Source organism: Sceloporus occidentalis, unplaced genomic scaffold (assembly GCF_023333645.1).
Source record: "Sceloporus occidentalis isolate IW3139 unplaced genomic scaffold, rSceOcc1.0.p SCAF_60, whole genome shotgun sequence".
Taxonomy (NCBI): Eukaryota; Metazoa; Chordata; class Lepidosauria; order Squamata; family Phrynosomatidae; genus Sceloporus; species Sceloporus occidentalis.
This window is the reverse complement of record NW_028317040.1, coordinates 3,101,564-3,124,341: the sequence shown is the minus strand read 5'-3', so window position 1 is coordinate 3,124,341 and position 22,778 is coordinate 3,101,564. Positions and strand designations below refer to the sequence as shown.

At 41.0% G+C, this 22,778-nt stretch overlaps 2 protein-coding genes across 2 annotated transcripts; both read right to left on the bottom strand.

Moving 5' to 3' along the window:
* Window positions 1-1,628: 1,628 nt before the first annotated feature.
* Window positions 1,629-5,554, bottom strand: LOC149287486 (ciliary microtubule associated protein 1A-like). Its single transcript, XM_089492830.1, has 6 exons — window positions 5,446-5,554; window positions 4,788-4,991; window positions 3,419-3,520; window positions 2,832-2,953; window positions 2,568-2,708; window positions 1,629-1,721 (listed from the first exon to the last, which is right to left on the bottom strand). Exons 1-6 carry the CDS (start codon window positions 5,552-5,554, stop codon window positions 1,629-1,631), a joined length of 771 nt encoding a protein of 256 aa, XP_089348956.1.
* A 7,437-nt stretch (window positions 5,555-12,991) lies between these two features.
* On the bottom strand, window positions 12,992-16,198 carry LOC149287485 (APC membrane recruitment protein 1-like). Its single transcript, XM_089492829.1, has one exon. The coding sequence runs from the start codon at window positions 16,196-16,198 to the stop codon at window positions 12,992-12,994; it is 3,207 nt and encodes a 1,068-aa protein (XP_089348955.1).
* Window positions 16,199-22,778: the final 6,580 nt, after the last annotated feature.

Genomic DNA, 22,778 nt, shown 5'->3' with positions numbered 1-22,778 from the left:
ACACACACAGACACAGTGAGACACACACAGACACAGTAAGATACACACAGACACAGTGAGACACACACAGACACAGTAAGACACACAGACACAGTAAGACACACACAGACACAGTGAGACACACACAGACACAGTAAGACACACACAGACACAGTGAGACACACACAGACACAGTAAGACAGACACAGTAAGACACACACAGACACAGTGAGACACACACAGACACAGTAAGACACACACAGACACAGTAAGACACACACAGACACAGTGAGACACACACAGACACAGTGAGACACACACAGACACAGTAAGACACAGTGAGACACACACAGACACAGTAAGATACACACACACACAGTAAGACACACACACACAAACACAGTAAGACACACACACACAGTAAGACCTCCCTCCCTAACCCCCCTTCTCAGTATCTCCCCTCTAACTCCCTAACCCCCCCTTCTCAGTATCTCCCCTCTAACTCCCTAACCCCCCCTTCTCAGGATCTCCCCCCCCGCCCCGGTCACTTACCTTAAACTCCTGTGTTGGAAGCGTGAGGCGTTTGTCTCGGGTGCCGGCGCTTCACTGCTGATCGCCGACGTCTGACGTCATATGCCGGCGCCCCGCGTAAAGCGCCGGCACCCGAGACAAACGCTTCCAACACAGGAGTTTAAGGTAAGTGACCGGGGCGGGGGGACACCGGACTCATTGGTGAGTCACCAGGACACTCTTTGCGGGCCGGTCCGAGCTATTCAGCGGGCCGGACGTGGCCCGCGGGCCGTGCTTTGCCCAGGTCTGGTTAAGAGGCTACTCACATGGCTGCTATGTTAAGTAGTCTGCTCCAGTAACACGTGACCTGAACTGATCTTCCCTAAACCTTTTACCCCTAATCCCCTCCTTGCAGCCCCAGCTCTGTGCCCTAGGTACCTTTTCCATCTCCACCCTCACCAACACTGACTCCGGCCAGTGCCTCCGTAGTAAGACGTAAGCTCCTCTTTATGTCCCTCAATATTGCCAGTTGTCCCCTTAGATTAGTTATCTAAAGTTTCCAAGTAGGCAACGTGCTCACACTTGTCACAGCATTATGACACCTGCTCTAGGAGAGAATAAATTGGGCAAGTTGTGCATGGAGTGGCCTTGCCTAACATGTTGAGCAGGACATCGTTAATAAAAATTACACTACAAGCCGGTATGATCGTACAAAACTACAAACATTTGGGAAATGAGAAAAAAATATGTTAAACTTGTGTACAACACAAAGGCCTAAAATCTCATAACATATCTACATAGAAGTGCAATTTACATATTTAGATATATAGTACATGGCCATTTGAACATGTAAAAATTGTGTTATGCTCAGAGTGTTTTGATCATTTGCTAGTTAATAAACCCTCAAAAAGATGGATAATATATAGGGAGGAAAAAAGGCATTGTCCAGCTGTGAAAACACATTGCTTAGGTTTTGAAACTAGGATTTGTAACTAGATAAACAAACTAGGTTAATAACAATTGCTTTATTTCATCAGTACATAAGAGGTTAAATGAACATCTATCTTTTGCCATTATGCACAACCCCAAGAATATTATAAGAGAAGTGCTCCAAGTTGGTTGTATCCTGTCCACTTGGGCTAACCTTCCATATCTGCTATGAGCGATACAGCATGAGGAGAGTGACGGATTCCAAATGAGAAGTTAGGGGCTTTAGGCAGGGTCACATCCACCTATAGGAAGCAAGTAAATAGTTTAGACAATAAGGCTTACCCAGTGCAGAAAGTATATGATCATCACCACAAAAAAGCAGAGATCTCTAAAATCTGGTGTTTGCCGAATTTGTCAACCCCTGTGTAAGTGTGTTAATGAATGTGTATGTTAGCAAACATATGTGTGTGTTAGTGTGACTGTGTACATATATGTAAATGTATTAGTGTTTATCTGTCTAACATTGCCACTAGAAATGACATAGCCTACATACAGACAGTAAGACTACCCCAATACTAAACAATTTGCATAACAAGACACCAAAAAAGAGCAAACCTGGAAAACAAACTACAACCGCTACCTTAGCACCTTTAAAAGTACACAAACAGTAAACACAATGCCCTAAACTGCTATGGACACAGTATGCAACCATGCTAGTTGCAGTGTAGAAATCAAAACAAAAGGTATATTTACCAATCGCATAAATGGGGAAAATGACCATGCTCAAACAGTCACTGTGGCCACATTACAATACCACTATTTTTAATTAGTTCCTTCCACTCTATTTCTCATTACATCTGCTTCTGAGGTCATTCCTTCATATGCTTGATGTGTGCAAAAGTGACTTGAATCTGCCCATTTCTTACAACCGATGTCATGGAGCATGTGGCATTTTTTTTGAAACGTTGCGTGTGTGGGTTTTCCTACAAAGGGTTTCCCAGGGTCTCAAATCCAATGTCTGAGGTTGGAGATTTTTTCATTCCCGCATTTGTGTCAACTATGCTACCCTTACTCAACATTTAACGTCATGGTTCAATGGTTGACAAATGTCCATGCATTCCTGAATTTTGTGTTTTCCGTTCACTTACCTTCTCTGCTTTGTAGGCTGCTGGACCTGGGTTTGGAGTTTTGTTTCCAGGCATAGTGAGTCTGGCACCAATGCTGTATTGAGGAGACCTATACTTATATGTTGTTGGATCCACAACCCGGTATGCCGCAGGGCCAGGTGTCTAAAAAATGGGGTGGATTGGTGTTGAGTGGAAAACAAATCACAGAAAATTATAACAGTAACAAACCTTGAATAATACTATCAAAAGTGGGAAATAAAAGTAATAACCAAATTTGACACTCACATTCTGTAAATTGTCAAGGAAGCTTCCAATCCTGCTCCTACCAGTCATGGTGTAGTTTGGAGAAGAAGATTTATTAACTACATTTGGCCCCAGTACAGAAGGGAGCTTATATGCGGCTGGTCCTGGGGGACAGATAGTGTAAAACATACCAAAGCTTGCAAATTATGAGGTAAATGGACTAAGAGCATATATCTCCATATCTATTATATTTCAAGCCTGTTATGTTATTCATCACACATTTGAACACCATGTACTAAAAAAAAAATGTTCCCCTTTATTACCAGGGTTTTTTTTGCCATTTTACCATATGTTGGTTTAACCATGATTATCTATTTCTATGTTTGATTTACCCAAATTATCAGGGCTTTGTGCGAAATTTTGCAATTTCGCTTGGGATTTCTTCAAAAAATCTGAATAATAACTCAATTTATGCAATATTCCTTGATTACAGTAATACTATGCATAGTTTTTTTTTATGTTCTAGAGAGCCACATCGATCCCTTACAGAATATTCTATATTGTATTGTGATAGCAATAGGCAAAAGGATACTTGGCCACTTATTTTTTCTTTGCACTGTTCTCTATACCTGGTGTCTGGTCTCTGCTGGACATCCTTGTTCTTGCTCCCATTGAATAACTTGGAACAGAGGTGTAGGTAGACCTCACTGAACACTCAGGAATGTAACAAGCTGTAAAAGGAGAAGCCTCACACTAGCACATTCTGAACAGATTTTTCAGGGTCACACTTAATGAACTACTTTCACTGCATACCTAAAATCTCAGTTAAGATCACTTAACTGCCTCTGAGGAGAATTATATATAAAATTCACAATACAGTATACTGTATATAACTGCATGACCATATGCACGTGGACACCTTCTAATTATAGAGTAAAGGTGTTTCAGCCACACCCATTGCTATCAGGTATATAAAATCAAGAAAACAGTGGCACACAGTGATGTATCGCTCTGGAAGTCTGATGGATGAATCTGGGTTTGGCAGATGCCAAGAGAATGCTACTAATAAGAATGCATCATGCCTGCTGTAATGTTTGGTGGAGGAGGGTTTGGGCCAGGCCCCTTAGTTCCAGTGAAGGTTATTGTTAATGCTAAAGAATACAAATACATTTAAACAATTGTATGCTTCCAGTTCTGAGAAGGTCCTTTCCTGGTCCAGCTTGACCGTGCCTCTGTGCACAAAGCAAGGTTCATAAAGACATTTTTGGTGTGACCTTAGTCCCATTGAACACATTTGGGATGAATAGGAATGCTGATTGCAAGCCAGGTCTTTTCTAACATCAGTGCCTGTTTTGGCTGAATGGGCACAAACACTCACAAGCACACTACAAAATCTCATAGAGAGGCTTTCCAGAAGACAGAAGGCTGTTACAGCTGCCAAGGGGGCAACTCCATATTAATGCCGATAGTTCTAAAATGGGATGTGCATCAAGCTCATATAGGTTTGATGGTCAGGCATCCACATACATTTGATAATTTAGTGTAACCCAGGGTTATTAGTCAAGAGGTCACTAAACTCTATGGCCACTTGCGGCTAGCCCCATCTAAAAGGACACTAAGGCCTGATTAAGGTTTGAGCCTTTATAGCCAGTTTTTTCCTGCTGGGCCATATGGTTCTTATCTGCCATCAGATTCTATGTTTCTATCCCTTGTAACAGCTTATCTTTTTCATCTGTAAAACTGCAAGTCTTGCTTGTTATTTAGAGTTCAGCAATTATAATGGTCTCCAAACCAGTAAAGCAGAAGTTCCTTATTGGATGTTGGGCATATTTGCCATAAAGCTATTCTGACATAAGTAACAATATATAAATGAGAATGGCCCTGGTAAGAAAGAACGATAACAGAAAAACAAACCTCCAAAACATAAAATTCTATAGCTACTATAAATACATACGAGCAAGAGATGACATTAGGCTAACATTTTCTAATGCCCTATACCTGGCCCAGGTGTTTGGAAGGTGCTGAAGCTCTTAGGTCTTCCACAAATAGCGTAAGCAGGACTAACATCCTTGCCCCGCTCTGTGATGTTTGGTGGTATGAAATATTGTGGACCTGGAGAGGAGTTGTCCGCACATCTAAAACGGCGAGTACCAAAGCTGAATGCCGGGGCTCGAGCTTTGCATGGGTCGGGTTTATTATAGCCTTCGGGGAAGAGAAAGAAAGAAAATAAAAGGAAAATTATATAGTTGGTACCACATGCCAAATCCCTATGTGAAGGTGTTTACATGTCTGGTATAGGAAAGAAAAAGAAAAAGAAAAAAAAAAAACACAAGAAGAAATAAAAGGTGAATTACAAAACTTATATACACTCTTTTAGCTGAGATACAGCACAGTGATAGGATGTTTCATCTTAGAACTGAACAATTACTTAAATTAGAGATCATTTTACGATAATGGACATGAACAGATGAAATATGCAATGTTGTTGCAGAAGATCTTCCCTTATTATGTTATTTACATACGGGTATGCATAAACATGGCACTTGTATAATACCGGTGCCAGTTATAACATATCTTCATAACTTTAACTTAATGACTTGGCAAAAATGCAATCACTCACATTTTCAAAATATTCATACAGACTCCTGTAATTTACCTGTATTCCCTGGCAAACTATACTTAGGCCCTGGGCTGCTGTACAAAGCTGGCATCGGATGTTTTGGTCTGCGCAGCTTGCATGTTTCACTCTGCGGCTGTGTGTCCATATAACTAAAGATATATATAGACATAAAATAGGCATAGAGTGAGGTCACAGCTGTGGTTATTTTCCTGATATTTCTGTAGCAAAATTTCAGAGGCCTACCCTGGGGCTGGTCTGGTAGACAGCTGTGCGATTCCCTTTCCACCTGCACAAGCTCAGAGTCGGGCTCTGTGAAGCCTCCTGTGATAGGCTGAGGGAGCCCACATTTGGCCAGTTCAATAATCTTCAATACTGTCTTCTGTGTGTGCGAAACAGGCTGCTACCAATCAAATCAGTGTTTACTTGGTACTGAATGATCTGTTCTACTAAGAGCGATGTACCATTTTTGGGGGGACACGTATACATTTCACATGTTAGTGGTCAGCACATGTAAAGTGCCACACTGCAGAATGTGGGATTTATAACAGATTTCCAACTGTCAAACAATTACCAGTTTAGTAGCTGTTGTCCACATACTCTGCAGAATAACACATTTATAAGTAATTGTTAGATTAGAAATATCTCTAGTACTGTGAAAAGCTTTCCAAAAAATATTAAAATAAGATATTTATCTGAAAATGTTGATCAACAATTGCTGCATTTGTCTAAAGGACATCCGCAAACTTTACATTTTGCCTAAACATCTTTAAAGTTGATGGGTTGCCGTCCGCAAACCCTAAACTATACAGTACATTTCTGTAGGCTAAATACAGCTATATAACAGCGCATGCAGTATAAATGTGTGTGTCTAGGTCTGTATACACACAGTGCTGTATCTGCCGCGAGGCAGACAAGGCAACTGCCTCGGCGGCACATTTTAGGGGGCAACGAAAAACGCCGTCCCAAATGCCCATCGAACGCCCCCTGCAAGTGTTCCAGCCAGTAGCGTACCTAGCAGGGGCAGTCTGCCCGGGTGCCGCTCATCAGGGGGGTGCCACTATCCCTCCAGAGACAGTAATGTCCGCCGCTAGAGGAGCAGGCTCGGTTGGGGAGATAAAGGATCTCCCTCTAACCAGCTTACAAGGGGGGTACTTTTCGGTTTCAGTCCAGAATTTTCATTTCGGGGCATCCCTATACATTAAGCCAGACACTGAAGTGATAGGCCTACACCACATCAATGTTTGGCTTCGTGTATAGTGATAGGAGTTATGCTGCATTATTGTCAATATTTGTCTCAATGTATAGTGATAGGGATTGCACTGTAACACCGGCAATGTCTGCCTCAGTATATTATGATAACAGCTATGCTGTACCCCCGTCAATGTTTGCCTAACGATAGAAGCTATGCAGTTTTAAAGTGTTTGTGTGGGGGTTGTCACATACAGGATCCGCCCCAGGTGCCAAATACTTTAGGTACGCCCCTGGTTCTAGCTAATGGCACGCGCCTGTGCCCTTTCTTGTGGGCTGCGCCGCAGGATTCGATTGAAACTCACTGCATTTGCCGCCGGATTGTCTCCCACATGCAGATAAAAAAAACTAATGTCTGTTTCATGATTGATTGATGTAAGCAGGGGGTTAATGTGTGTCATTGCATGTGCTATATAGTATAAAAGATTGGATGTGTTGATATGTACAGTTGCACTTGTACAGTCTTGCATGAATGGTGCAAATGGGCTATGAATGTCCAGTAACAGCAGTTGAAGCCTTGGTGTGGGGTTACTGCTCACGTGGACTGACCACGTGCTAATTCAACCATTTTGGGTGTCTGTGATCCATATAATATTGTTGACATGGATGACAGATCTTTGTAAAAAAGGTTGAATTTACACTTTATTATTTTATTTAAAGATAAGTAGGTACTTAGTATCTACTTTTAATGTACAGAGAGGAACAGGTGGCATTTACAGATGAAGCGGCGGGTCTTAATCAAGAAGGGGTGGGCCAATTTTAGATTAGGGGGGTGTCCGAGTTTAGTCTTGCCTAGGGCAGCACAAAACCAAAATACACCACTGTACACACTCACTGGTCACTTTATTAGGTACACCTGGTCATTTGCTTAACACAAATAGCTAATCAGCCAATCACATGGCAGACACTCAATGCATTGAGGCATGTAGAAGTAGTCAAGGCAACTTGCTGAAGTTCAAACCAAGCAGCAGAATGGGGATTTAAGCGACTTTGAACATGGCATGGTTGTTGGTGCCAGACAAGCTGGTCTGAGTATTCGAGAAACTGCTGATCTACTGGCATTTTCACGCACAACCATCTCTAGGATTTACAGAGAACGGTCAGAAAAAAGAGAAAATATCCAGTAAGCGGCAGTTGTGTGGACAAAAATGCCTGGTTTGTCATGGAACCAGGGCTGCAGAGGACTTTTAACCTATTGTTCAGTTGTTTTGGTTGTGCCCAGGAGTATAATCCCACAGCTGCCACCAAATGTGATGGGAGGTCCTGTCCCCGACTGGGTTCCCCCGCCAAACGTTGCTTCGGTAGAGAGAAGCAGGACTTTTTCGGAATGGAGCTGCGCTGGCGCTGTAGCTGACCGAAATCTAGCTAGACAGGAAATGATTACAGCAGCCCACCTCAAGCATCAGACAGAACTCATGTTGAGGTGAAAAACAAAGAACACTTTATTGTAAAAGCACACAGTCTTATATCCAAACTCGATGAGATTAGGATAATACCATCACCACAAACAATACCCTGCCCAAACAGCCGGGTGCCACAATCAGGCCACCAAGCACAGCAATGCCCATATAACCCTAAATCGTTGTTTTCAAGGTGATCCCAAGGTGCTCCCTCTCCCAACCACCCACAAGTAGAATATTTGTGCAAAAGAGCACTCTGGTGGGGCCAGGGCATGGAGATATTTAGGGTTAAAGAGTCCAACGGCGCTCCTTCGGATCCTAGCCGACAAACAGTTCCCGTGAATTATGGCTAAGACCTTGTCAGGTACAGGGCAAGGGGAATAAAGATCCAATGGATCAGAGTGACACAAGGGTGGGATTATACTCCTGGGCACAACCAAAACAGGTAAACACAATTGAAGAGGTTAAAAGTCCTCTGCAGTTCTGTGACATTGGTGTCAGAGAATGGGCAGACTGGTACAAGATGACAGAAAGGCAACAGTAACTCAAATAACCACTCGTTACAACCAAGGTATGCAGAATACCATCTCTGAATACACAACACGTCGACCCTTTAAGCGGATGGGCTCCAGCAGCAGACGACCACACTGGGTCCCTCTCCTGTCAGCTAAGAACAGGAAACTGAGGCTACAATTCGCAATTTTTTTGGTACACTTTGGGCCGCTTAGTACCAATTCAGCATTATTTAAACGCGACAGCCTACCAGAGTATTGTTGCTGACCATGTCCATCCCTTTATGACCACAGTGTTCCCATCTTCTGATGGCTACTTCCAGCAAGATCATGTCACAAAGCTCACATCATCTCAACTGGCTTCTTGAACATGAAAAAAGAGCTCACTGTACTCAAATGGCCTCCACGGTCACCAGATCTCAATTCAACTAAGTACCTTTGGGATGCGGTAGAACAGGACATTTGCATCATGGATGTGCAGCAACAGTGTGATACCATCATGTCCTGAAGGCAGAAGGGGGTTCAACCCGTTACTACCAAGGTGGCCAGTGAGTGACTGAAATGTTGGCTGTGTGCGTGTATCAGAACACCTTTGTATAGTTAGAGGCAGGGTGGAATGTGCCAGGAGATAGCTTCATGGTGTGATAGGTGACAGTAATAACACCACTTCTGCACTCATAGAAACCCTCTCACCTAAAAACAGGAATAGCTCATTCCAAGTTCATTATAGCAACAGCATGTGTGGTGTTTCCAATAAGAGTGCAGCGCATTTTCTACATTCCAAGGCTGCACAAACTACATGTTTTCTTCATCTAGGACTACAGCTGTCATCTCAATCCCACTAGTATTTTATTACAACTGTATCTAGCCACATTAACCAGAATATGAGAATTTAAGATCCCCTTCCCATTCCAGAACACAGCTAAATGATGTCTAAAACTTAAACCGATTCACACAGAGCCCAGCCTGCCTATACTGGACTCTAGACCCTATGCAAATTACTTTATGTACAAATGAAAATAAGTTGCAAATGGCAACTTGGAAATACACAATTACCGTATTTGCTCGATTATAAGACGACCCCCCAAAATCTGAATATTAACTTAGGAAAAAAGAAAAAGCCTGAATATAAGACGACCCTAAAGGAAAAAAGTTTTACCAGTAAATGTTAATTCATGTAAACTATTTTTTTTAATAAAAGCTATGATTGAGAAAAATATTTTTTTTGTTTTTATTTCTTGTATTTTCCAGCCTGTCCCCCAGTTACGCACATCTGCCCCCAGGCTTGCCACACCAATATGGCACTGTGGCCCATGATATGCCTTTTAACCCTCTATATGCCACTGTGCCCCATGGTATGCCTTTTGACCCCCTATATGCCACTCTGCCTCCAGAAATGCCTTATACCCCTATATCCCATTCTGGCATTTAGGGGGTTAAAATGCATATTATGGGGCAGAGTGGCATATAGGGAGGTATAAGGCATTTCAGGAGGCAGAGTGGCATTAAGGGAGTTAAAAGGCATTGTATAGAGCACTCTGCCTCCAGAAATGCCTTATACCCCTATATGCCACTCTGGCATTTAGGGGGTTAAAAGGCATATTATGGGGCAGAGTGGAATATATAGGGAGGTATAAGGCATTTCAGGAGGCAGAGTGCTCTATTAAATGCCCCCTTAACGCCACTCCAGAAATGCCCTATGCCCCCATTTAACTAACACACACACACACACTCTCTCCCCCCCCTCCCCTCTCCTCTCTCTCCCCTCTCAGCCCTCTCTTACCGGTGCTTCCAGCCGGGGCAGCGGGTTGACGTCGCCTTCTGCTGCAGCCGGAAGGAGGTGGAGTTGGCAGCGGGGGTTTGTATGCGTCCGTCGCGTATACTTTCCCCGGCTGTCAGAGATCAGAGATCTCTGACAGTCGGGGAAGGTCTACGCGACGGACGCAGACAACCCCCGCTGCTAGCCACACCTCCTTCCGGCTGCAGCGGACGTTGTCTACGCGGATCGCGTAGACGTCAACCCGCTGCCCCGGCAATACAGCAGGAAGCACCGGTAAGTGTGTATGATGGGGGGGGTGAAACAGGAGGATCCAGGTCCCCTGCAGCGGTGCGGGGGATCTGGATCTTAGTCTCCTAATCAGACTCTATTTGAGGTCTGATTAGAAGACGACCCCGATTAGAAGACGAGGGGTATTTTTCAGAGCATTTGCTCTGAAAAAAACCTCGTCTTATAATCGAGCAAATACGGTACATTACTGTGAATGTTTTAGCTAAAGCAGAGATCTGATTCCATTGTTGTGTGTTAACCAGTGTTAAAAGTTACTTTAATATAGGCAAACAAAATACCAAAAACGGATCACAAATATCTTTGACACTATGCTTGCTTATTATGGTGGTCTTGTCTACATGATTGTGTAGACTAATATAATCAAAATCACCATTTGTTTATGGAAATTAATGTGGATGCAGATTTTTTTTAGAAGACTTTATTTTATTCAAACTTTAAAATAATTAAGTAAACAAGTAATAAATTACACATCCGTTATTGTTTTTTTACCAGAAAAGAAAAACTAAATAAAAAAAAAATAAAAAAAGTTTTGTTACCTGTAAACATTAAGCAAACAAGCTCCGCATAGCATATTGGCAGTGGAAGCATATGCCACAGATAGCTCCCAACAGGGCTAGTATCACTGTTGTACTGTATGCACCCGACTACAAATCACATTTCTATGATAAATGGAGAAATTAACATTCAAAAAATTTCGAGAAATTATGTTTCTAAACCTTGCTGCTGGTTTCTGCTTAAGATTAAGCTTAATGATTTGAGTCTTCAAATTGCACTTTTCGGAACTTGGTCACAGAATGGAGGCCAATGCTTTTCACACAGCACATCTGCTCTGTTAACAACGCAGCAGTGTTGCTTGCTACGCCATCACTTACACCTTAATCAATATTGAAACAGAGGCTGTACGTCCAGCCTTCTTATGAAATTGTACCTAAGGTATACAGCCAACGGCAGGGATATTCGGTAGTATTACCAATTACTCCATCCAGAATTGATACCGAGTATGCCTAGTAGAAGTGAAGTTTCAAGAAATTCACTCATACTCACAAATCACATTTTTACTACAATAGAAACATTCACTATAATGAGGGCAGCATTCCTATAGTTTTACTCAAAAGTCACATGGATCCACCTTAACACATTTCTGTTTTCATTAAGCTGTCCTTTATGCCAACCCCTGATAAAATCTCAAGTCTTTAACCACATTTACCTGAAAAAGTCAGGTATTTCTATACAACTTAATGCATTTTTTTGCCACAGGTCTGCTTTGACCTCATTAAGTCATGTACCTGGGGGAAATATTGGCATTTGTATTCATCTTCAATTACAAATGTAATACGCTCTCTAATGCGTATAATTTTTGAATGCCATTTGCCCTACTCGTATCCAAAATACTGTATTTGTATGTTATTTTTTGGGGCAGCGGCCCAATGATGTCACATGCAGAGTATGCCATTTTTTATATATCTACAGGTCCTCAAGGACTTTTTGGTGTACAAGTGATGTAATCAAAGCAAGCTACCAATCTGAACCAATCATGCACTGAGCTAAAGAACCACGCTTCTTTGGCATCACAAGACCCACAACCACTGTTGATACCAGCAGTGATAAAAAAAAATAATAATAATTACCATCACCTGAATCTGAAAAGGGTTTAGATGCTGCCCTGTTCTCTTGAAACTCAACATTCCTATTTTATCTATATACACATTTGTAGCTCAGCCACATAAAGACTTCACAAGTCCTGGGATCTCCAGGTTGAACAAGAAATTAAAATGTTAAATCACTCATGTGTTGATACTATTACTCCACTTAACAGTGACAGTTCCCATTAATTATGGTATTCATGTCCACATGATTTCCATTTTTAGTAGGAGACACATTTCAAAACAATAAAAGATGTGTCCTATTTGTTTATAGTATATTATAACCAGACACTACCAACTAGGGAATAAAGTAGACTCTCTATAGCAACAAATTTAGCTCCATCTGACTGGAAATCAAGTCAAAAATAAACATACTTTAGCTAGATTGTTATATTAGGCTACAAAAGTCAATTTAACCTTGAAACTGCCAAAAGAAAAAGAAAACCAGTACTACAGCCTGTAATGCATTAAGATAAATCTATCAAATTTGCCTAAATTAGCAAATATAATTTATAGTGAACACATTAGTACTCTGTGATATTCTTCATATGGGCCACAGCAAAATAAATAGTACAAATATAATCATTGCAGTAGTAAAAAAAAAAAGTTTATTTCTCCACTCCAGCATTTTTTATTTTTTTTTAATTAGTGACACATAAAAAGGTCTTGACCATCCTATTCATAATGAAAGGGGAAAAATACCCACAAACACTAGCTGTTTGTACATTCATTGTATTTATTACTCCAGTCAGAGCCCCTGGGTTCAACTGTCCCTTTCTTAGTGAATCCAGAAAGTTCTTGGTAGTTCACTGTTTGTTCGAAACAGTCCTCTTCATGTTTGTGTTGCTGTGGAATTGCTTGTGTAATGCCCACGGGTTTGTTTTGCACTTGCTTTCCAGAATCATAAAGACTGCCATGTATATCCATCTCCCTCTTCTCTCCGAGCGGCAACACAAGTGCAAGCTTCTTTGTAGTGTTTTCACCATATCGATAGAGGTGAGTCACCTCTTGGGAATGCCTAGTTGTACACTGCATAGTGCTGCTTGACATTTGTTTGTTTTGCTTTGACAGAGGGTTACTTACAACTTGGCTTTGGGGATCTGTGCGACAGCTCTGCGTTGAAGATATAATCGGTGGATAGCATTCAAAGTTTCCAGTCTTTTGAATATCCTTCTCCAAAAAATGACAGCCATCCCACCGTCCATCTCCCACAAGAGACTCATGCTCATAATTCCAGGAGTTCTTTTCACCATCCAAACGAGTGCATCCATCATTGGTTTTCAGGCCACTTTTAGACAAACGGAGACCGCCAAGTTCAAGCTCCATGGTTTCTGTATCAAGGGACTTGCTTCTTCGCATAAGTGAAAGCGGTGCAGTAATGGAAGGATTCAGAGTATATTGATCAAGGTGACGGGGAAGACTAGCAACCCCCCAGTTAAAGCCTTGATCCGGCTGCTGGAAGTCCATTTGAAACAACGGTTCTTCACAATCTGCTAAAGACTCTTGAACATAATTGTGGTCAAAAGTCTCAAATGATGAATCCACCTCTTCATCTGGACTCAGTTCTACTTGCTGTTCACATTCACCTTCATTATCAACATCAACAATATCAAAATTAATCATGGTGGGAAGAGAATCTAGATTGTGATGGAATGAGGAGCTAGAACCACCTCTGCCTAAGCATTCAGAGATGCTTGAAAACAACATTCCGCTACTGAAGTCTGCCAATGCTTCAGATGATTTGGAAGTCAGCTCACATTCATTTTGCAAATCATAGTCAGGGCAAAATACATTCTGGACATGATGCACAGGAGTTATCTTAGAAGTTGAAAAACTGCCAGCACTTGCTTTTCTGATGATACCCTGATCTTGAGCTTCAAGGCTACCAACATTGAACTCATAACCAGTGTCATGGGTAAGGCAACTACTCTCTGAGTTTTGGCTATAAATACCCTGGAAATTAGCGCGAGTAAAGGACATTTGCCGAATATCTTTGCATCGTGCTTTCCCCATTTGCACATTTTGAATTCCTTTGTGAACGCCATCCTTGCTTGTATTTTGTAGTTTTGCAAGTTCACCATCAAGGCAACTCTTGCTCCTGTCTATTAAAACAGCACCTCTGTTTTCACATTCATTATTTTTATTTTCTTTGGATAATATATCTGGAATTACATGAGCAGTTCCCTTCAGAACTGCCTCTCTTTGCCGCTCCCAGAACAGCAACTGTTTCTGAATCACTGCCAATCTCTCCTCCTCTGTCTCTGTTGCACATTTTTTGTGTTTAGCATCTAGAATCAATCCACTGTCAGCATGAAGGCTAAAATCAAAAAAGTGATCATAAATATCAGAACAAGGTGTTTTACTCTCATACAGAGACTCACTACCAGGTTCAGGGCTCATGAGATTGTCATCAGGCTCATAGAACTCATAAAGAGCATCACCGCTATAGCTGTCTCTTGGAAGTCTCTCCTTCGGCATGAAGCCTTCTCTGGTTTCCTCATCAGGACCAGGTGTAGTGGAATCATAGTATCCTTCATCACTGTTTGGAGCAGACTCTTGTTGATCACTTTGTGGGGTCAGCAAGTTTGTGTTGCACGTAACGGTTCTATCAAATGGATCTTTAACACCCAAATGATAATCAGTAGTCTCCAGACAAATAAAGCCTTTTGGCATTTCATTGTTTTCTTTCTCTTTGTTCATGTCATAAACCTTTTCTGATTCACTGTTCTCATCTAACAGCTGGTGAAAATACTCTTCTTCTGTGTCATCCGGTGTTGCCATTGCCTCTCCACCACCTTGGTAAGTAACAAGGCAGGAGCTTCTCTTTGTAGCCTCCCTGCTCCGCTCCAATGAAACTGTTTCGCTTATGTTGTCAATTTCTTGGTCAGCAATTATATCCCCGCAGCCAGTTAGAGAGTCAAAACTTTTTAGAGAAGAAACATCTTCAAATATAAGGTTGGCCTGTTCACCCCCAGGCACAGATGGAGGATCTCTGTCTTTGAAGTCTGCATTTACAGTCTGGCAACATTCTGTGTCATCAATTGAACAAGGGAGGGGGCTTTCTGTTTCTATGGTAGGGTTTTGGTTCACAGAACCAACTGTATCGGTTTCCAAGTACTTATCTGTAGGGGAGGGAACCCTTGGGATGCTGGCAGAACATTCTACTATTGCTTCTTTTTCATGTGCCGCATTAAGGGAGTACCCTGGAGATGAGGTGTCAACACAGGGTAGATTTGTTTGTTCACTGCAACTTTCCTCAGTCAGACATTCCTTATTTACTTGCTGCAAATTGATTGATGAAACACAATGATCAGAACGTTCACATTTCTCTGTAGCGCATGATTTGTTCTTCTTATGATAGCGGATGCTGCTGAACAGACCCTTTAATCCTTTCTTTGGTCTGGGAAAAGACTGTGATTTCTCTCCATTTAGTTTTTTGTCAAAACATTCTGTGCTGCCTGCAAGGAAAGAATCTTGAAAGTTAAAATCCAACTTCACAGGGGAGGTAATGCCAGAGTCTGCACTATGTGAGCTGGGCAAGCTATCCCCTGGCATTGTATGCTCATGCCCACTCGGGTTATTAGAAGAAAAAGCTTTCTTCCCATCCTCTTCAGGTACACCACTGATGCCATCATGGGTTTTGCTTTTGCTCAGTAGTTTCCTTGAGCCTCCCTTGCTGGTACCCTTGTGCTTTCCAAAGAAGCTTGGCAGAGTACAAATGCACTTTCTACCTGCAAAAAATTTGAACGGGGTTTTCTTTTGCTTCCCTGGAGTTTGTTGGTCCAGGACAAGTACAGTCGAACTATGAGAAGTTTCCACCTTCCCAGAGCTGGCATCATAGCGAATACAGTCAATTTTCTCACAGCTGATAGATGCTACATTTGCCCCAGTTTGTTTGCATAACTGGTCTGTTTCCATGGCAACACTAAAGAATTAGCAGGGATGTCAAGGTCACTTGATAAAACTGTAGCACTGGAGACCGGTTAACATACCAGATGGGCATCCTTCCTAGGAGAAGAAGAAATACAGCAGGTAAGTTGTTATATCGTGGTGAGTGGGAGTCACATAATTAAAAGATATATTTCTATGATGATTTCTTAATACTAAATCAATAATTATAATGTTGGTGTGGTAAAAGATGAGACCTATGCTCTGGAGAAAATTTGCATTCAAAATATTGTCTGCATCCTAAATTTCAATTGAAATTATTACGCGTCTTAAACATCAAAATGTGCTTCCTAGAATTTCAATATTGCTTTTATATGGGTGTAGCTGACTCTAGGGATTATTTAGAAAACCGTTACAGCACGAGAGTTGATTACTGTAGGAAAACATGAGCACCTGCCTAATGAAATTTACATTGGAACATCATCTCACACTGACCATCTCACATCTGATAAACAGAGATCCGCAAAAAGCATTAGCGTGCATCAGATTAGAATGTTAGCTAATCTTGTCTCGCTGGTTCATAATTCAAGAGCCAGCTGGCAAAAAAAGATTCAGTACTTTGAGGTTTATATTCGTTAAGGGAAATAAGGTTAATGTGACCTTAAAATAAACATAATGGCCTTTTCAACATCCAACTGTTAATAATATGGTCCAGTTGCACATTGGCAACTCACCCACAGAAACTAAAAAGTATGAGACAGGTAGGCGTGACTTCTCATACATTGGGCATTATCTTCTACAGTCGATTCAGGTATAATCCATGTATAGCCTGTAATACAAAGTCCCCTAAAAGTTTACAAAGCTCCCCCAATGTATTACTTTTTGTGAAGCGATCAACAGATATTATGAATGACCTTGCTTGTTGGACATTTTACAAACAATGACTTACACATTATTGTTTCTTCACAGAAATCAAACTACCTCAATTTCTTGTCAAATATGGCTACAGCTAACTCCCATAAGTCTTCTGAGACAGAACGAATGAGACTGTATCAAAATAAAATGTGTGACTAATTTGCGTTTTTTTCCTCCTTATGATCTAGACAACAGATGTTGTGGCCAGAGAAATACATATAATGAATAAGAACTTTTCTTAGGCTGTGAATATATCAAATACACATTAGTATAAAAAGGCCTAAAACCCAAAAGAGGTGTTTTTTTCCAAATGTATATGGCACCTATTTGCATCATGAGCAAGACAGGACATAACTATTCAGACTGAGAATAACAAAATATCCCTTTTAGTGGCTGTATCTGCTCGGTGGTATTGGTAGCGCTAACGAATTCTGTGCTGTTTACAGACATATGCCAAAGTGGTCTACAATCAATCCTTTCATATGTATTTTAGCAATGTCACAAATTAAGCCTACAGTATCTATATAATCTGCATAATTTGCTTTATAAATCTTACATTCAGTGTAGATAATATTGCTACCATAAACTTAATAAATACCCCCTCAAAGCTCTAGGCGCTCCCAATAGCCGGTGAAGATAGCTGAAGGTGACTTAGTGCAGTCGTAAAGCTACAGTGCAACACAGGGTCCCTGAATCCTTACTTCCGGGGGCCACACTGCTACATGGGCATATAAAACCCCTTCTTCCATAGCCAAAAAGAAGACCGGAGCTTTTTGGAAATTACTTAACTATATAAAACCTCTCCCACCCTCCAGGGCTTGGAACTCCCAGACTCTGAAAACATCGCATATGTATTCAGTTTTGTCACTTCTCTAAATCCTACATTCTGTTCAATACACTAAACAGTACTATATATAATTACATTCAAAATTATGATGAGGGTAACAAGAACAGAAACCTTAAAAATCAGATGACCTAGAGACGAAAGAGAATCACATGTGGAAACGTGTATTTTGTTTTATATTTCTTTCCGAATTGAATCCCTTGTTATATACCCATATCCCGTGTTATAGGATGAACTGCCAACATGCCTTTTTTTTTTTTTTTCTAACAGTGCCAGCTTTGGCATAATGCTTTCAGGCAGTAACATATGCATGTGTTCTAGCTTTGTTATCTTAGCCCAATCTACTAGACAAACACTCTCTTTATTGTACTGCTTTGTGGTATGACAAATAGAATGTCTCAATCTTAATTACCCAACTGTATACTCTGACTAATGAAAGTATGTGGAGGAACACACTTGATTAGTATTGCCGTAAAAAAACACCTTAGTGCGGTATTACGGCAGGGAAAGTGGGGGGTGATTGACAGGTCTGAAAGTAAAAAGGTGTTTATTCACAAACAGGAGAATTGTGGTTGTAACTCCTTGACATCACTTCACATTGCGATGGCTTATAAGCATCTAATGCAGGAAGAGCTTAGCAGGTCGTGTATAGTGATCTCTCCAGGCTTCTCACCCGCTGAATTATGCAGGACCAGCTTGGCCCTTCTTGCAAGGAGAACCTACCAACATTTGCACTCGTAGGGAGTAGTAAAGCGAAAGTCAAACTACAACTCTCCCTTTACCGAATAGATACAAAATCAGATTTTGGCAATGCATACCTAAATTACTGAATAAAGCACTTTAAGCTCAAAGAGATTTTTTTTCCTTAATCAAGAGGAGTGCAATAACACAGTGGGAGGAATAGAAATGCAGATTATGAGAAAATATACCTTTTCCCTGTAGTGTTTTTTTTTTTTTGCTATATTGCTTATTATCTATACACAGTTGTATGGCCATATTAACAGAATCTCAAAAAAAAAAACAACCAAAAATTTAAAGTACAAAACTGCACAATACGTGTGCTAATATTACAGATTACAAATCAAAGCACACATCGCTGCTCCAGCCATGTATCTCTTAGATGATTTGAAAAAGGTACCAGATATTTTAGAGAATCGTAAATAAGCATAAACAATAATAACCAAAGTAGAACAAAAAATAAATTAAATACATTCCAGATATATCCTTCTACAGCAGATGTGTCAATGTTCAATAAATGAGAATACTAGCAGAGAGGAGTTTATAAACACATATAAAAATACCAAAATAAATGATTCAGCATGCAAGATTTGGAAGGACTGGAATAACTGAACTAATATAGTTCCGCTTAGCCTAAGGGGTGCAGTAACTTTCTACGGCAACATACAATTGTGTTATTGTCCTACAACCAATAGTGTTCTCCAGCTGTGTTTGTTTACAGTGTGTGATGTCTCCAATAAGTGTGCAGCCCCCCTCATGCATAAAACAAACCCTCTTTACTAGGAAGCTTTCGAATGCTTTATTTTTGCTTTGCCAGTCTGGGTAGCATGTGAGTTGCTGTCCTAACCCCTAGGACTGCAACTCACATCATACTCAGTCATTAACCACTTTAATGAATGCAACACAGATAGCCTGGCCTACAAACAGGGGTGTAGAAAAAAAAAAACAATGTGCAGACAGTCCCTTCCCAAATTAGATTGCATAGGGATGGCTGATGTCTATAAATTACAATCCCATACTGTGAGCTTCTTTTTACTGGACTGCTTGCAAAATAATTGAATATAAAACCGTAAGCAATTATTATGGAGGGAATGCCCTGTTAGTGTGTGTTATCGATTAAAGTGCCACATAAAATCTAATTTATTAAATAATATATGTCGACTCTTAATTGCATATGCGTACAGACATATGCGGTTCAACAGAGCCGTGCATATGCCGAACACATGAGCTACACGGTTATTACCTGCACTCCACGGAACTAGGCCTCGTGCCTACGCTGTATCCTACATTCAGTGCCCAGGGAATCCTGCTTCAGCTTTGCACACTGATGCTCCTGTACCAAGGCGGCCTCTACCTGACACCTCCCCTAATCAACATACGACTGACATTCTCACCGACCATTCAGCAAATGCTACCGTTCTGTAATACGTTTGGAAGATCGACCAATGATACCGCAGCGCCTGAAACTCAAACAATAGCCTATTGGCTCTGCCATTGATTGATAGCTCGGGAAGCTAATCAGGACACTAAGGTGGAACGCACGGATTTTTGCCTCTTTACTCCACGCTTTTCGCGAGCCGGTAGTGGATACGCAAATACAATACGTAGTGGCGAGTATTCCGCACATATCTAGGTAACAGTAGTTCATTCGTGTGGAAATACGCGCAAAAGCCAGAGGTGATTAGGATCCAGGCTAGATTATATTGGAAAAATATCTGACCCAAAAATCTGCTTTTTTGGCGCCCTGGCGTATTCTGAGCAGCATGTCTTTAATTCCTTTTATTAGCGCCTTAAATCCCCCAGGCTTCCCTAAAGATTCCGCCATGGATCCTGCAGTGCAATAGTGAGGCAGCAGTCCTGGTATAGTGAATGGGCAGTGTTTCTGAGGAAAACCAGTGAGACAAACTCCCACTGTATGTCCCTTTAAGGCCTTTAGATCATTTGAAGCTATAAACATGCATGCAGATGTTCCTCACAATGTAAAACGTATGAATTGTCAGCTTGAGAGGAACAATGCAGCGTAAAGGTTTGTCTGTGAATGCTAGTTTATAGGAATTCCAACTCAGGCACTTATATAATAAATAAAATATAATAATATATAGCAGGCTTAGGGAGACCACGTTTCCCGACTGCCATTCTGGCTTTGACGCGTGCTTTGCGATCAACGTTATGCTTGTGACTGGCGAAAACTCATTTTTCAGTAGTCATGCAAACCTTCACTGGCTACATAAAAAATTCATACTTTTATACACTTAGGTATCTCATTTTTTATTGCTTTCTCGATGAGCAGGAACTTTTTAACCCCTTAAGTACCAGGCTTTTTTTGTACCCTTTTGTGACCAAGGTTGTTTTAACATTGTTGCGGGGCTGGCGGTGTTTAGCTGTAATTTTCTTTTCTTTGATTTACTGAACCCACACAAGTTCTAATTTCCTATAAAAAAAAAAAAGTATCGTGAAAATGGAAAAAATTATATTTGGGAAATATTTTACTCATCTACAAAAGCTAATGAAAAAAACCTGCTAAATAGATTATACTATTTTTGTTTTTTTCTGCAGGTTATTGGGCAATCAGTACAGGTAGTGTTTTGCTATTTCAAAACCATTTTTGTCCACAATTTGTACAAAATCTTTGAAGCCAGCTCACTCAATGTACTCCCATCAAACCATATTTTTTTGAAAACTAGACACCCCATGGTATTTCAAATGTTGATATTTTAACTCTTTCCATTAACTATTTCTACCACCAGCTTTTGTCAAAGTTTGTGGTAGTAACTTTTTGTGTGTTTTTTTTCACACACATTGTACTTTATGTATGAATTTACAGCCCTTGGTATTTGTCACCGACAAACAACAAGCCAATTCATGTTCAGCAACATCCGCTGAGTACAGTGATCTTGCCCATGCATGGATTTGTCAGGTTGTTTGGGGTCTTATTTGTGAGGAGCGCTGTTTTCCATTCTGACATCTGGGACATTTTTGAACCCGGCCAATTCAATTTACCCTATTCGAATAAAAGTCAGAATAAGTGCTTTTTTGAGTAGCTAGTTGTTGCAACCTGGAAGACTTGAGGATCAGAAGATGGCATTGATTGCATCACTGCATGTAAAATAATTACGTAAATATGATGCAAATGGAGTCAAATGTCTTTTCTCGATCCCTATGTTCTTCCCATGGACTAAGGCTCTCCTCCTCACACCTCTTCCTTTTCCCGTCTACAAGATTTCACTCAAGCTGCCCCATATCTCTGGAATCTACTCCCAACGAACCTTCAGCTTTCACCCTCCCTCCCAATATTTAAGAAACATCTCAAAACCCACCTCTTCAGAGAAGCATACCATCTTAGCTGCTAGAACTTCATTGTCATTGATATAACCACCACACTACCTCTCACCCGTCTCTGTGCCTTATGTTTGTCACCCCATTCCCTCAAGATTGTAAGCTTGCGAGCAGGTCTCTCTCCACCTAATGTATCGGTTTGTCTTAGTCTGTCAATTCTTGTCTTGTCATACCCCTTGAATTTATGTATTGTATTAAGCGCTGCGTAAACTGTTGGCGCTATATAAATAAAAGATAATTTCATAAGCTTTAGCTTTAGCAGGTTAAGAAGCTTGCTGCCCTTATTATATTTAGGATCTTTTATTAAGATGTCATAACGGTCCAATGATGATTTATATGTTGTGTCATGAGGAGAATGGGCGGGCAGACTGGTTCAAGATGACAGAACAGTTACTCAAATAACCACTCGTTACAACCAAGGTACACAGAATACCATCTCTGAATGCACAACCCGTTGAACCTTGAAGCAGATGGGCTACAGCAGCAGAAGACCACACCGGGTGCCACTCCTGTCTTGTAAGAACAGAGAACTTAGGCTACAATTCTCACAGGCTAACCAAAATTGCACAATGGAAGACTGGAAAAACGTTGCCTGGTCTGATGAGTCTCGATTCCAGCTGCGACATTCAGATGGCAGGGTTAGACTATGGCGTAAACAAGATGAAAGCATGGATCAATCCTGCCTTGTATCAACGGTTCAGGCTGGTGAGGGTGTGATGGTGTGGGGGACATTTTGGCACACTTTGGGCCCCTTAGTACCAATTGAGCATCATTTAA